General features: G+C 40.6%; 1 protein-coding gene across 1 annotated transcript in view; it reads left to right on the top strand.

The window, feature by feature from the left end:
* SLC12A5 (solute carrier family 12 member 5) overlaps positions 1-13,160 on the top strand; it is a 72,402-nt gene that overhangs the window by 14,625 nt on the left and 44,617 nt on the right. Inside the window, exons 2-4 of the mRNA XM_083147886.1 lie at positions 1,663-1,742; positions 3,387-3,518; positions 6,740-6,886. Coding sequence (XP_083004012.1) covers positions 1,663-1,742; positions 3,387-3,518; positions 6,740-6,886 — 359 coding nt within the window. The remainder of the gene's footprint in view (positions 1-1,662; positions 1,743-3,386; positions 3,519-6,739; positions 6,887-13,160) is intronic.

Below are 13,160 nucleotides of genomic sequence, written 5' to 3'. Positions count from 1 at the left end.
ACATATGCCCCCACAGTGCCAGATATTCCCCCACAGTGCCAGATACACATATGCCCCCACAGTGCCAGATATTCCCCCACAGCGCCAAATACACATATGCCCCCACAGTGCCAGAAACACATAGGCCCCACAGTGCCAGAATTTCCCACCAGCAACTCACCATTGTTGCTGTCTCCATCTGCTGCTGCTAGGGAGGGGGGTGGGGTGCGGGAGAGAGCTCAGTACATAGTACATGCCCCTCCTGCCCACACCCCAGTCCGGTGTCCTGGCCTGCTGTCCTTTGTCTCCTGCCGCCAGTGCCACCGCGCCGCATCAGAGGGGAGGGGAGCGCTCAGCGCAGGGCGCATATCTCCTTCCCCCTCACTGTTTCTATAAGTCTTTCCCTGTCAGCCAATCATATCTCGCGTGCTGGTTCTTGATTGGCTGCCGGCCCGCGATCTCTGATTGGCTCACGGTCCTGCAGCCAATCAGGAGCCGGCCTGCAAGCTCCGATTGGCTGACGGCACGGACAGGGACAAAATCATAGACAGAGTGAAGGGGAAGGACTATGAGATATGCGTCCTGTGCTGAGTGCTCTCCTTTCCTCCCCTCTGAAGCGGCGGCGGATAGTGAGGGTAGCCCACATGCAAAAGAGGGCATGGCTAGGAATCGGGAGGGCCCACCAGAGATTTCCCCGGCTCCCCGCTGGGCCAGTCCGACCCTGTACAACTATGGGCAAATCCTGATTGTTCTGCTTATTGCTTTCCAAAATCATAATTGATTCTCTGTTCATCCAGAAATGAGTACAGCATTGTTACATTTCTGTTGGGAGACTTATTCTAGCCTCACTACACTTAAGTGGCATTCATGTTATTATTATTGCTCCAGAGGTTCCACCAGTCCAACTTTAGAGCATGACCTCTTGTATTAGTACTCCCTTGGAGGTGGTTATGTTTTCTTGGTAGTATTTGTTATTTACACCAGGTTCCTTTGTATTAATTTGCTGTAAGAAATTAGCTGTTCTCCGTGTACAGTGAAATAATAAATTTATTTTATTAAAAGGAGATCATTTACTTTAACTTTTTGAGTGCCAACATCTCTGTGAACTGTGCAAAATATCTGATAAAAATGTCAACGTTGCTCACATTTGTTATATAAATTCAAATAAAAAATGTTGTGTAAAAAAGTTTATATTTCCTATATAAGGCATACCTCCCAACTTTGTTATCTCACAAATTGGGCCCTGCCAGGGCTGAGCTCTGGTGTGGGTGGGCATGGCCTGGCATTGGCTTCTGTTTTTAGCCTTTTCGGCGGCGTGCCCAGCGCTCCCCTAGAAACTGGGCAGCCCCTGGCTCCCTCTGTGCCTTCCCTCCACTGAAGGGATCTCTGGCTCCAACCCCCCACCAGTGGGAAATTGCCAGCAGCACAAGGGACAGCGGGACAGTCTCCAAATAGCAGGACTGTCCCGCTGTAATTGGAACAGTTGAGAAGTATGTGTAAAGTAAACATTACAGGTAATTATTATGAAGAAATATATTTGCTTGCCAATTTTCACACCTATTTTGACAAATGCAATTGGCACTCAAAGGGTTAAAGATATAATATCTGCAGAGAGATATTACTTTTTTTGTAATGAGACCATCAAAAGAGATATCTTGCAAACATTGTTTCTTTTCTCTTCAGGAGATGGAAATCCTAAGGAAAGCTCCCCTTTTATTAACAGTTCAGAAATGGACACAGGAAAAAATATGGCCCTGTTTGAGGTAAGTCATAGACTGTGAATAGAAATGGGAGTTAGTGAATAGGGGTACAAGAAGGAAGCCATGACAGGCCTACAAACTGCAGGTAAAACTGGTTATATGAGCACCGGTATTAAAAAAAACATATATTTGGGTCAAGACTATGGCAAATGTTCACACTGTTCTCTTTAAATCTAGCCTTGCCTTACTGTGGCATGACTGTAGTAAATATATTTTCCAATGTGACTAACTTATTGTTATTATTATTATTATTATATAGTTGTTTCTAAAGCTGTGGATACACGGGCCCATGTGGCGACTGCCAATATTGATCCGATATCAGCCAGAGGAGTACCTACATCGGCTGGCATGGAGGGCACGGTGGGGGGAGCAGGGGCCATGCTGCATTGAGCAGCATGGTCTTCATTCCGAGATAGAAATAGACTGTGCTGTGCAGTCTATTTTTACTTTCGATTCCGTTGTTGGGGGTCCGCATATTAGAATCAAAATCGGAACCGGATGGTCCATAGCACGGTGCGTTTTGCACAATGTGCTATGCCATTTTGACTACATAGTCAAAATCGATAGTGCAAATCCTACTGTGTGTCCACAGTTTAAGAGGGAGATTTATCAACATTGTAAAGAGATAATGTGGAGACCGATGAGTACTGTACGTACCAAACTGCTCCTGACATTTTTCAAACACAGCCTACAGTATATAATTAACAGAGTGGTTGGTCCTTTATCTTTCTCTATTTCTCTTCAAGTTTTGATAAATCTCCCTTTAAGCATTATTCTGCTGCCCTTGTCTCCATGTTCATTTTGTTTAGAAAAGTAGCGCCAATAAAAACTGGAATAAAAAGCAGACTTGTGTCAGAATTCCTTAATCCCAATTACAGAGATATTTTTAATGCCAGTTTTTTTAGAGATGAGCGGATTCAGTTTTTACTCTGATTTACTCGGTTCTTATAGCCAAATTATCGCAATTTATGATTTTTCCGATTGGCTATTGGCTGTCACGTGTTTTGGATAGCCAATGAGACTCCGCCTTGAGATCAAAGTAAATCTGAGTAAAACCGAACCCGCTCTAGTTTTTACTTCTATTTTCATAACTATCTAAATTTATAGCACATCATTTGATTTTCATAAACAATGTTGCAGTGCTTAGAAAATGCTAAATGCTGTTTGGGTTTCCGGTGGGGAGCTTTTCAGTCGTACCCTCATCATTCTCAAACCCCATGTATAGTGGGGCTAATTCAGCTTCTGTCTCATTTTTGCTTAAAGAGCAACATTATGCTGGAGGCCGCTCAGGACTGCAGTGGGCAAGGCCACCCAGCATACACAATCATTTCCACAAACCGCCCATAAAATGGTCTATACACACCGGCATTGTCCAGACCACACCAACCCAAATACTGCCCCCCGTAGTTACTCAGACTACGTCCGCATCCTTCTCACATGCACGTTGCATGTGCTGCGCATGCACAGAAGTGTAAAAATCGCCTAATAGTGATTTTCCCACTTTTGCACTGGATGTTGAATTAGGCCCAGTATTTGTTCAGCAATTTCATATTTGTTTTAATAGTTTTTCAAGTGTTAAGCTTTTACTTTTTCCCTTCTCTAGTCTGCTAATTCTCAATATTCTCACTCATCATCCTGTTCTTACAGGAGGAAATGGACACGAGTCCTATGGTTTCCTCTCTTCTTAGTGGCTTGGCCAACTACACAAACCTGACACAGGGTGTACGAGAGCATGAAGAAGCCGAAAACAATGAAGGGGCAAAAAAGAAGCCAATCCAGGTGAGACTCCTATTTGCTACGACGCCTCCATACCATACTTTGGTTGCACTTACTTACCCACACCATAAGTCTAATGGCCACTTAACCAAGGGGCTATACGTACAAAATATGTCTCTATTGGCATGGCTACGGATGCATTAGAATATTTGTACATGTGTAGTAAAAATAAGCTTCATAAAAATAAAAAAGGCACAAATTGTGTCTAGGTCTTTCTCTACATGAGTTGTTATTTCTTTTTGAAAGAAAAGAATGTCTCTGTGTGGTGCACCTGAAGAGTTATAAAATATAGCTTTTAATTACAACATATACACATGAAACGAAACAGTGACAAATAAAAAGGATATATAATCCTCACACCGTGGGGCCCCAGGGTGTGTCTCCCTTCTGATTTTATATTGTTTGAGAGTTAGTAGGTAGGTGTCTGCACTGTTATTCTAACCCTATCGGTATAAAGCAGTATAAAGCAGTATTCCACCTATCTAGCCTATAGAATTGTAATGTGCTGTTCTGTTCTCCTTATGGCCGTGAGCCTGTAACGCTCAGCATTCGGCGGGGAGGGCAGCAATAGGTGTCAGCCGCTGCCGCTTATCTGCTGTGAGAGACAGCGGTGAAGGTACACCGCTACACTTTCTATGCTCCGTCTGCCTGGGGGTAGCAAGACGCAGTGTTCAACGTTATACACTGCGTCTCAGGCTGAGACAGGTAGATAGCCAGAACCGAGACCGCACACATATTTAAGCTAAACAGATCAAAATTTCAACATTGCAAGAGGGAGGGGGAGGCTGGGAGCACACACACGGTGTGTGTGGTCTGCCTACGCTTCGCAGAAAGAGCTTTAGAGAAATATATCCTTTTACTATACGTATATCGGTTCTGGCTATCTACCCGTCTCAGCCTGAGACGCAGTATATAACACTGCGTCCTGCTTACCCCCAGGCAGACGGAGCATAGAGAGTGTAGTGGTGTACCTTCCCAACTGTCACTCACAGCAGATAAGCTGCAGCGGCTTACACCTATTACTGCCCTCCCCACCGAATGTTGAGCGTTACAGGCTCACGGCTATAAGGGGAACAGAACAGCACATTATAATTCTATCGCCGCCGCAAATAATATATCTTTTTATCACACCTATATCTGCTATAAAAACTAATCCCGGATCGGAGATGGCAATTTATTGTGGAATACTGCTTTATACCGATAGGGTTAGAATAACAGTGCAGACACCTACCTAATAACATTCAGACAATATAAAATCAGAAGGGAGACACACCCTGGGGCCCCACGGTGTGAGGAATCTATATCCTTTTTATTTGTCACTGTTTTGTTTCATGTGTATATGTTGTTTTATATTTCGCAGTTTTTGATTGAAAATTGAATAAAAGTTATATTTTATAACTCTTCAGGTGTACCATACAGAGACATTCTTTTCTTTCTTGTGTACCAGTATTCAATTGTGTCCTGTGGTAGCACACCCCTAATCAGATACAAGTCAGACTGACCAAGATTAATCTATGAGGGGTCCACCAAAAATTAACCCCAGATATTTTCCATGTGACTAGTCACCCCCCAAAAATTCTCTGTTTATTTATTTTTGATTCTTTAGATGTTAACTCACATTTAACCAATTTAAGTCATCACCATATGTCACAAAACTCCTTCAGAATTGAATAACAAAATGACAAATATATATAGCAAAAAAGACATAACAAGAACATGTCAGGGTAATGAGGAGGGGCAGACGTAGGACATACTGTAGTGTCGAGGGTTCTTCTTGTGAGTGCATATACTCTAGAAAGAGCAGGTCCGGTGTAAGGCTTCTTGGCACCAAAGGATATACTTCGACCTACTACCCCTCAACGCCAAACTGCCACCAATACCCACTTTCTAGCCCCTCAAGTAAAAGTGTGGAGGTGGCATCTTAGAAGTTCCCCCAGATCAGCAACAGAATCTTGTGGCCCCATACTCTAATATCCATGCGGGCCCCCATGCTGAAGCATAAACTGGAAGAGCCCTGTGCCCATTATTGCCCAGGCCCAGAACCCCTAAAGCTGCCAAATGGTAATTTTTTTTTTTAATTTATGTGATTTTGATGTTTTGTGCAATTTGTACATCATATGTTTCTTGCTAAGGGACCTATGTAGAAAAAAATCACAACAGTGCCTAGTACTGTGGCGTATATTAGAGTTTTCACATAGTTATCACAAGTATATATTAAAAATGTCTGCAGGAGGGCAGTTGTGCATGTCCTTTGTCACTGTTCAACTCAGTACAAAACAAGCAGGCTTTTTCACTGTGTCATTTACTGATAAACTAGTAAGGAGGATGGCATCTGTGGGAGAGGGATCATAAGATCCCTTTCCTGTGAGTATGCCTCCAAGTGTTTCCTGACAGTGACAGATTTTACCTAGGTGCTGCAGGACAGTTGCTCCTCCAGCAGTGATAGTGACGTCCCATTAGAAGCAGAAGACAGTATTGAAAAAGAAAAGGTTTCCTTTACAAAAGGATGGTGGATGGATTTGACTTTTCCTGTAAATGACAACTACATTATTAGATATTGTGTTGAGTATACAGTAACAGAGTTTTTTTTCCAACCTAAAAAAAATAAGCCGTTGGGCACTGTTAGGTGCATTTTTATTTACATTTTTGAAACAAAACTTCCTAGTTTTAAGTTTTATCAAAAATATATATGTTAAAACTTGTTCAAATGTCTCATACGTGACAATGGAATGGCCCAATAGCAGAGAGAGTTTTTTCTATGGAAAGCCACTCCCCTATTTGGCTTCTCAAGGCTGCAGCCGATGCAGTCTCTAGAAACCAGCCTGTAGTTGTGCGCCGGACTTAACTCTTGCCTCCGTATTTAAAATCTGCCCTGGTACCACCATACGTAACCCACACATCTTGGTGACATGGGCCATCAATCACCATGAGGGCAGGGATGAAAATCTGCTTCAGGCATAATGCAGATGGCATACATAGTGTCAGACCGTAGACCCCATGAAGGACAATAAAGGCTGCAGTCTGAAACACTTATTAGCCTTTTATAGGAGATATCTATGATATATCATTCATTACACTGTTGCTTCAGACACCTGATACTGCAGTGTCCGCATTATTTAAGGAAAAGTCTTGACACATATGCCTGAAAACATATATCTTACAATAACCATGTTAATGTTTATATATTCAGGACCTAATATAAGCGTTTTTGGTATTTGTTTTAGGCTCCAAGGATGGGAACCTTCATGGGGGTGTACCTTCCCTGTCTGCAGAACATCTTCGGTGTCATCCTTTTTCTGCGCCTTACTTGGGTTGTGGGAGTCTGTGGTATCCTGGAGTCTTTCATTATTGTCATAATGTGCTGTTCCTGCGTGAGTACAGGACCGGGGGGGAAGAAATGAAGGAGAGACAGTAGATTAGGTCAATCTAGGGAATCAACAATAGAATCCTAATGAAAATATTAATTTTAGAGAAGCAGCATAACTAATACACTAAGAACACAACAATTGTTTGGGAACCATACCATTGATTACAACAAGAAAGTAAGGGTAGGATTTACTAAAGGTAAAAATGCATTGACAACTCTGAAAATTCAGTTTTCTGCATTGTAGTGTATTTCCATATGTGCCAAGCTCTGGAAGGCGATACATCTCGGAGCTTGGACTTGGTGGCTAATATCTTCTATAGATGGTGTTTAACAATTTGGGCTTCTCCTCGGGTCTGGGTTCTATACCCATAAGTCAAAAAGGACAGCTTATATCGGAAGAGCATTCCTTTGCGATTACATATGCATTTCTATGTACATACCTGTGTTATTAATGCCAATAAGTACACAATAAGTGGCAGGATGTATGAAATTACAGATGTGATGTGTAGTACATCCACCATAATATCTTTCCCTTACACCCACAACATTAGCAACAACTACATCTGCTGCTATTAATAAGATTTCATGGCACACACACAATAGTGGAGTATACTATAGTAATCAACCAGTAGCCTTGCGAGAGTTGTAAACGTAAATTACCAACCAATTACCTTCTGTCTTTTACAGGCTGTTTAAAAAATGACAGTTAGAAGCTGATTATTTGGTACTTAATCTCTCCAGTTTATCCATCTCCAAGGGCCAAGTGATAACATGGAGAGTGATAAACTGCCAGCTCGTAAGCCCCTAACTGCCACCCTGCAGGCTGAATTTGAAAAATAACAGTTGGGGGCTGGTGGCTTATCACTTTCCAATGCTTAGTACATCTCACCCCAAGCCTTTATACACACTATATATTCTGTATACACAATAGATGTAGAAATGATGATATGTTAGTGGGGGTGTTATGTTAAAAAAATTGTGTTTATCACTGATGTGTTTTATGTTCTTTTTCCTTACAACATGAGCCTTGAATTCACAATGTGTTCTCTATGCATATCCCTTTTCCCGTTCCTATTCCCCAACCATACCTTAAATGCTTCTCTCTCCTACCATATCCCCTGACATTATTAATAGTTTTTCTAATTTCAGCATTGGACAATTCAATTCAGCAACATTGACCCATTTAAACCTATTTTGGGCCTATACATTATCTGATAAATACATCGCTCCATATCATAAATATCATATATAAAGTGTCATAATGTATTCCTTTATTCATAGACAGCCCATAATAACATGTAGCGAATGTGATTTTCTGTTGCTCATGTCACATCATCTGGCTGAAGAATGTCATATCGCTTGGCAGTGTTTCATACCACATCCATTGTATATCTGTATCTACTGATCTTGTGTGATATTACTGCCAGTGGCTGTGGCTGGTAATATCCAACCCACGCTATCAGATCACATCTACTGCCAGAGCTAATCTCTAATTGAGCAACACTGTTTCTTGAATTATCTCCTAGTTTTATTTTATTGCAAGTGCTAAATTGAAAAAAAAAACAACAACACTATTTCCATAGCAGTTAAACTGCTAATTTCTGATCTAGGCTACTACAGTGGAGTTTGTGTGTGGGTGGGGAACCTTGCAGAACACATAGCTGAAGAGATTGTCCCAGGTTTGCATGTGAGCATCCCATAATTAGCTCACATCCCTGGGAGGACATCTCTGGCTGACTACGTCCTGCTGCTGTCATGTCAATAAATGTTGTAATCCAGCAGGGGGTTTCCTACTGAAGTCATTCAATTAACACTGCCAAGGCTGTTTTATGAAGATCGTTTGCCAATCTGACACATAACAAGCAGACAGAGCTTGCAAGAGAATAGCAACATGCATACATATCATTCTGCATCCCAATATTGTTCTCATTTCAAAAAGAATATAAAAGATCTTGCAAGACCATAAACATAAAGCTGCACTCTGTATAGACATTATACATAACAGAAGAATGATATATATATATATATATATATATATATATATATATATTACAATGTAGTATGTCAAATCTAACATTTCAAATATTTTAAACATTTTAAAGAAATGATACTGCCTCCACTCTTGATGGGGTCAGAATCACAGAAATTGACCTACCAGTATATTTTTAGATTGTAGGAGGAAACCGACACTAGCATGGGGAAAACATACAAACTGAGGGCCATGGTGGGAATCAAACCATGACTTCAATGCTGTGTGGCAGTAATGCTAACCGTTACACCATCCGTGCTGCCCTATTACCTTGCATAATCCCATTGATGTGCAGGACTGGAGAATACCTATTCATCCAAAGGATTACATTTATCATCTTAAATGCAAAACTAATAATGGTATATTTATGGGCTGTTTACTTATACCTATAGACAGTATAAAATAAGAAAGCGTGTAAACAAATTTCAACATTATACTTTATCCAACCAATGGATGTTATACACAATGCCCTTACATCCTCATTTTCATTTCATTGTAAACAAAAACACACAAAATAAAGTAAATCCAACCCAACCGACTGGCGATATAAGGTGTGTGAACCATTGAGGAGAGGAGGGCAGCATTTACAGTAAACAGGCAATCTTACAAGCAGTGATTCATTGAAAGTGACACTTTATAGCAATGGAAAGTCAGGATGAGTACAGCTTGCTTGAGGCTGACATATTGATAGCCCCTCTTTGCAAGGAAGCCAATAAAATACTTTCCACCATGACCTAAATCATCCTGTACAGAATGCCCAGCTTCCACATATTGTGCAATTGCAAAATAACCTAAGATGGAATTAACTAGCTGATCTATAGCCACCCTAATATGGGCAGTACTCTGTGCACCTACTTAAATTGCTTACTTTGGGAGGTCTGCTACTAGGCCTGTCCTTGGCAGAAGCATAGGAATAAGGTGCTACATAAGTTCTTTCATGTCCTTGGATGCGCTGTAAGACGACACTTTGATAAATTTTGTTTTGATTATAAAAGTGCTGCGGTTTCAGATTCTGGCTGTTATTATTTACGATTGACATTGCCATCCAGGGCATTATTACTGTGTTAGAAAAGATTGTGCAGCTTTTGCATGAGATTAGGGTTTTATATATACAGTATATATATATACAGCTTAAGACAGTTTTCTGCTTGTTTCATTTACCTTCCGAGTGACATCCACCTTTGGATATATATGTTATTTATTTGGATGAGCACCGGAGCCGTTGTTATACCAACAGCTGAGTGCCGGACATTCTGGACTGTATATATATATATATATATATATATATATATATATATATATATAGATAGATAGATATCTATATATAGATATATATAGTGAAAGAAGTCACTCTGGGTCTTGATAGTCAAGTGAAATTTTAGCCTATGGCATTTTGGGCCAGGTTTATGTCCTGAAGACGGGCTACAGCTCGAAACGCCATAGGCTAACAGTAAAATTTCACTAAAACTATCAAGACCCGGAGTGATACATATATTTATATATAAATATACAGTGGCGTAACTAGATACATGTGGGCCCCATAGCAAAAGTTTGTAAGGGCCCCTATTTATCACCTAATGCTGAAAAATATATACAGCACATGTAACTTTGACAGGCAAATTGGGCCCATCTCAGCTCTGGGCCCCATAGCAGCTGCACCCTCTGCACCAATGGTAGTTACGCCCTTGTAAATATATATATATTTATATAAAAATCTGACTATATATATATATATATATATATATATATAGTCAGTGGTAAATCAGCGGCACTCACTCCAAATAATAAGACTGACTCCAAGAGCTCTTAGAGTCAGTCCTATTATTTGGAGTGAGTGCCGCTGATTTACCACTGACTATTTCCTAAACCTATGGAAGGCACCACGCTGGTTGTTTGTGGACGTAACCCTTGGAGTGCCGACTAGACAAACTGCACTATATATATAGATAGATAGATCTATCTATCTATCTATCTATCTATCTATCTATCTATCTATCTATCTATCTATCTATCTATCTATCTATCTATCTATCTATCTATATATTGAGCTAATTTTCTCAGATTAACATTTGTAGCAGATTCCAGCTCCATGTAAAACATCACCTTCTGACCGCAGGATCTTACATTATCATGTAACAAGACTTACATGATCTTACAGACTCCGTTATTAAGAGTTTAGCTGCTGTATCTTATATGACACCCAGTGACTAATACTGGTATCACAGTCTATCATATTGCTTAGCGTGTATTTTCCAGTTGGGAATTTTACATTTGTTTGTTATAGGAGCACTATACACTCCAACATGATCTTGGGACACTATGGGTGACATTTAATGAGATGCGAAAATGTGATTTCTGCAAATTTTAGGCAAAAAACTGCCAAAATCGCACTTTTTCCTGAATTCGCATATTTAATCAGTTGCAAAAAACTTTTTTTTTTAACGTGAAATCGCACATTCTGAAAGTGCGATTTTTAGTTGCGCCGGAACTCACATCCAGATGTTTTCCCATTGAAAAGTATAGCACTCCTTAGAACAAAGTGCTATCAAATACGGCCCTCTAACCCCCAAGTCCGTTGTTACCCAGTTTGTTTTATCACTGTCAACGGAATCTTCTGCGCTATATAAGAAACTGTAAATAAATAAATAAATAAATACGCTCCATGTTAGACCAGGACAGCTCAATATGGTTGTAAAATCAGCAATCACCAAGAATACATAGAAAACATATACTTACTTATCAAGCTCTTCTCTGGGTATAATGTCAATGAACGAAGGAATCTCAATGTCATTGTTGTAAGAAAGTTCCTTCCTCTGCTCTTCCTCTATGTATCTGTTGTCCTCCGCACCTCAAATTAATAGACGGGACATCTCGAAGTGCGGTAACTCATAAAAACTGTTTATTCCGATACACAACCATAAAATGTGTTCAAATAAAATGTAATCAAACACAGAAAACAATTGGCTGCGTACCACAGGAGACCTTTTTAGAAAGGCAAAGTGTAAGGCATAGGGGTGTTTTCATGCTCCTCCACCAGCAGTTTACCTTCCATAACGCATTGGTGAATTGGCCCAGAAAGACGCATATTAGGACCATAAAGCACCCCTGCAATAATTACGGGGGACAACAGACAGTTCTTGGATAGATAGACACAGAGAATAATTCAGCACATTTATATGGAGGAAGGAACTTTCTTACAACATTGACATTGGGATAACTTTGGTCATTGACAGAGGTAATACCCAGAGGAGCGCTTGATAAGTATATGTTTTCTTTTAATTTCTCCTGCCTCCACCATCTGCTTTATTTCTCACATACAACTTCTGGAATCCATTCCATTAGCATTTTACCCTCACAGAACCTATTAACACTTTTATTCACTCTGTCTATCAACCAATTTACCAAATGACAGTCAGTGCCTACTACCTTTCCCCAACCAGCACTGATCAACCTTATCAAGTAGTCATTTGGTAGCAGCTCAATGGTTCATTAGTCTAGAGGGGCGGAGCTTCTTATGTGATTTTTCACACCGGAACTCCAATGGTGATGGAGAGGTCTTCAGTAGGGGGTAGAGATGGACACTGCACTGTCACCATGTTCCATATTACTATATGCAGGTACCAGGAAGGTTCCTCTGATAAACCTTGAACCTCTGCATGCCACACGACACTGCACAGCTCTGAAATGCACTGCAGTCAGGGACATGGAACATGTAGGCAATGTGATAACCACCCACTTTCTCTCCTAAAGTCTTCTCATCCTTACCTTCAGTGTCCCAGCCTGTTATAGAGAGCTGGCACCCTCCTCAGTGATGTAATCTCGCAGTGCAGCACCTAGCCGTTTGTGGGGTGCTCATGCTCCATTCACTCCACCATTACTCCACCCTAGAAATTTTCACTAAATGTAATTTTCTGACTAGTCAATCAATTTTTAAATACGGCAGTACAACTAATTTTCCTTTCATGCTGCACCACATGGGGCAATTTGCACATCCCAGTGTCCTCCTGAATCAAGTTACATTACTCATCATGACCTGAAAAACACCCCTTCATACATTTCAACATTTTTTTTTTAAAATACTATCACTAACTAAAATCTACTTCAGATCTTGGCCTCAACATGTCTTTGGTAGCTAAGTCTTAAGCTGTCCAAACACAAGGCCAAGGCATTGCATGCGATACCTCGGCAACTACCCATGCTCCCAATGGCAAGATTGCATACAGTACATCGTATGTGGTCCTTTTGCATA

The sequence above is a fragment of the Crinia signifera genome, chromosome 6 (assembly GCF_055691185.1).
Source record: "Crinia signifera chromosome 6, ASM5569118v1, whole genome shotgun sequence".
Taxonomy (NCBI): domain Eukaryota; kingdom Metazoa; phylum Chordata; class Amphibia; order Anura; family Myobatrachidae; genus Crinia; species Crinia signifera.
The sequence above is the reverse complement of the archived record's forward strand: the minus strand, read 5'-3'. Positions and strand labels throughout refer to the sequence as shown.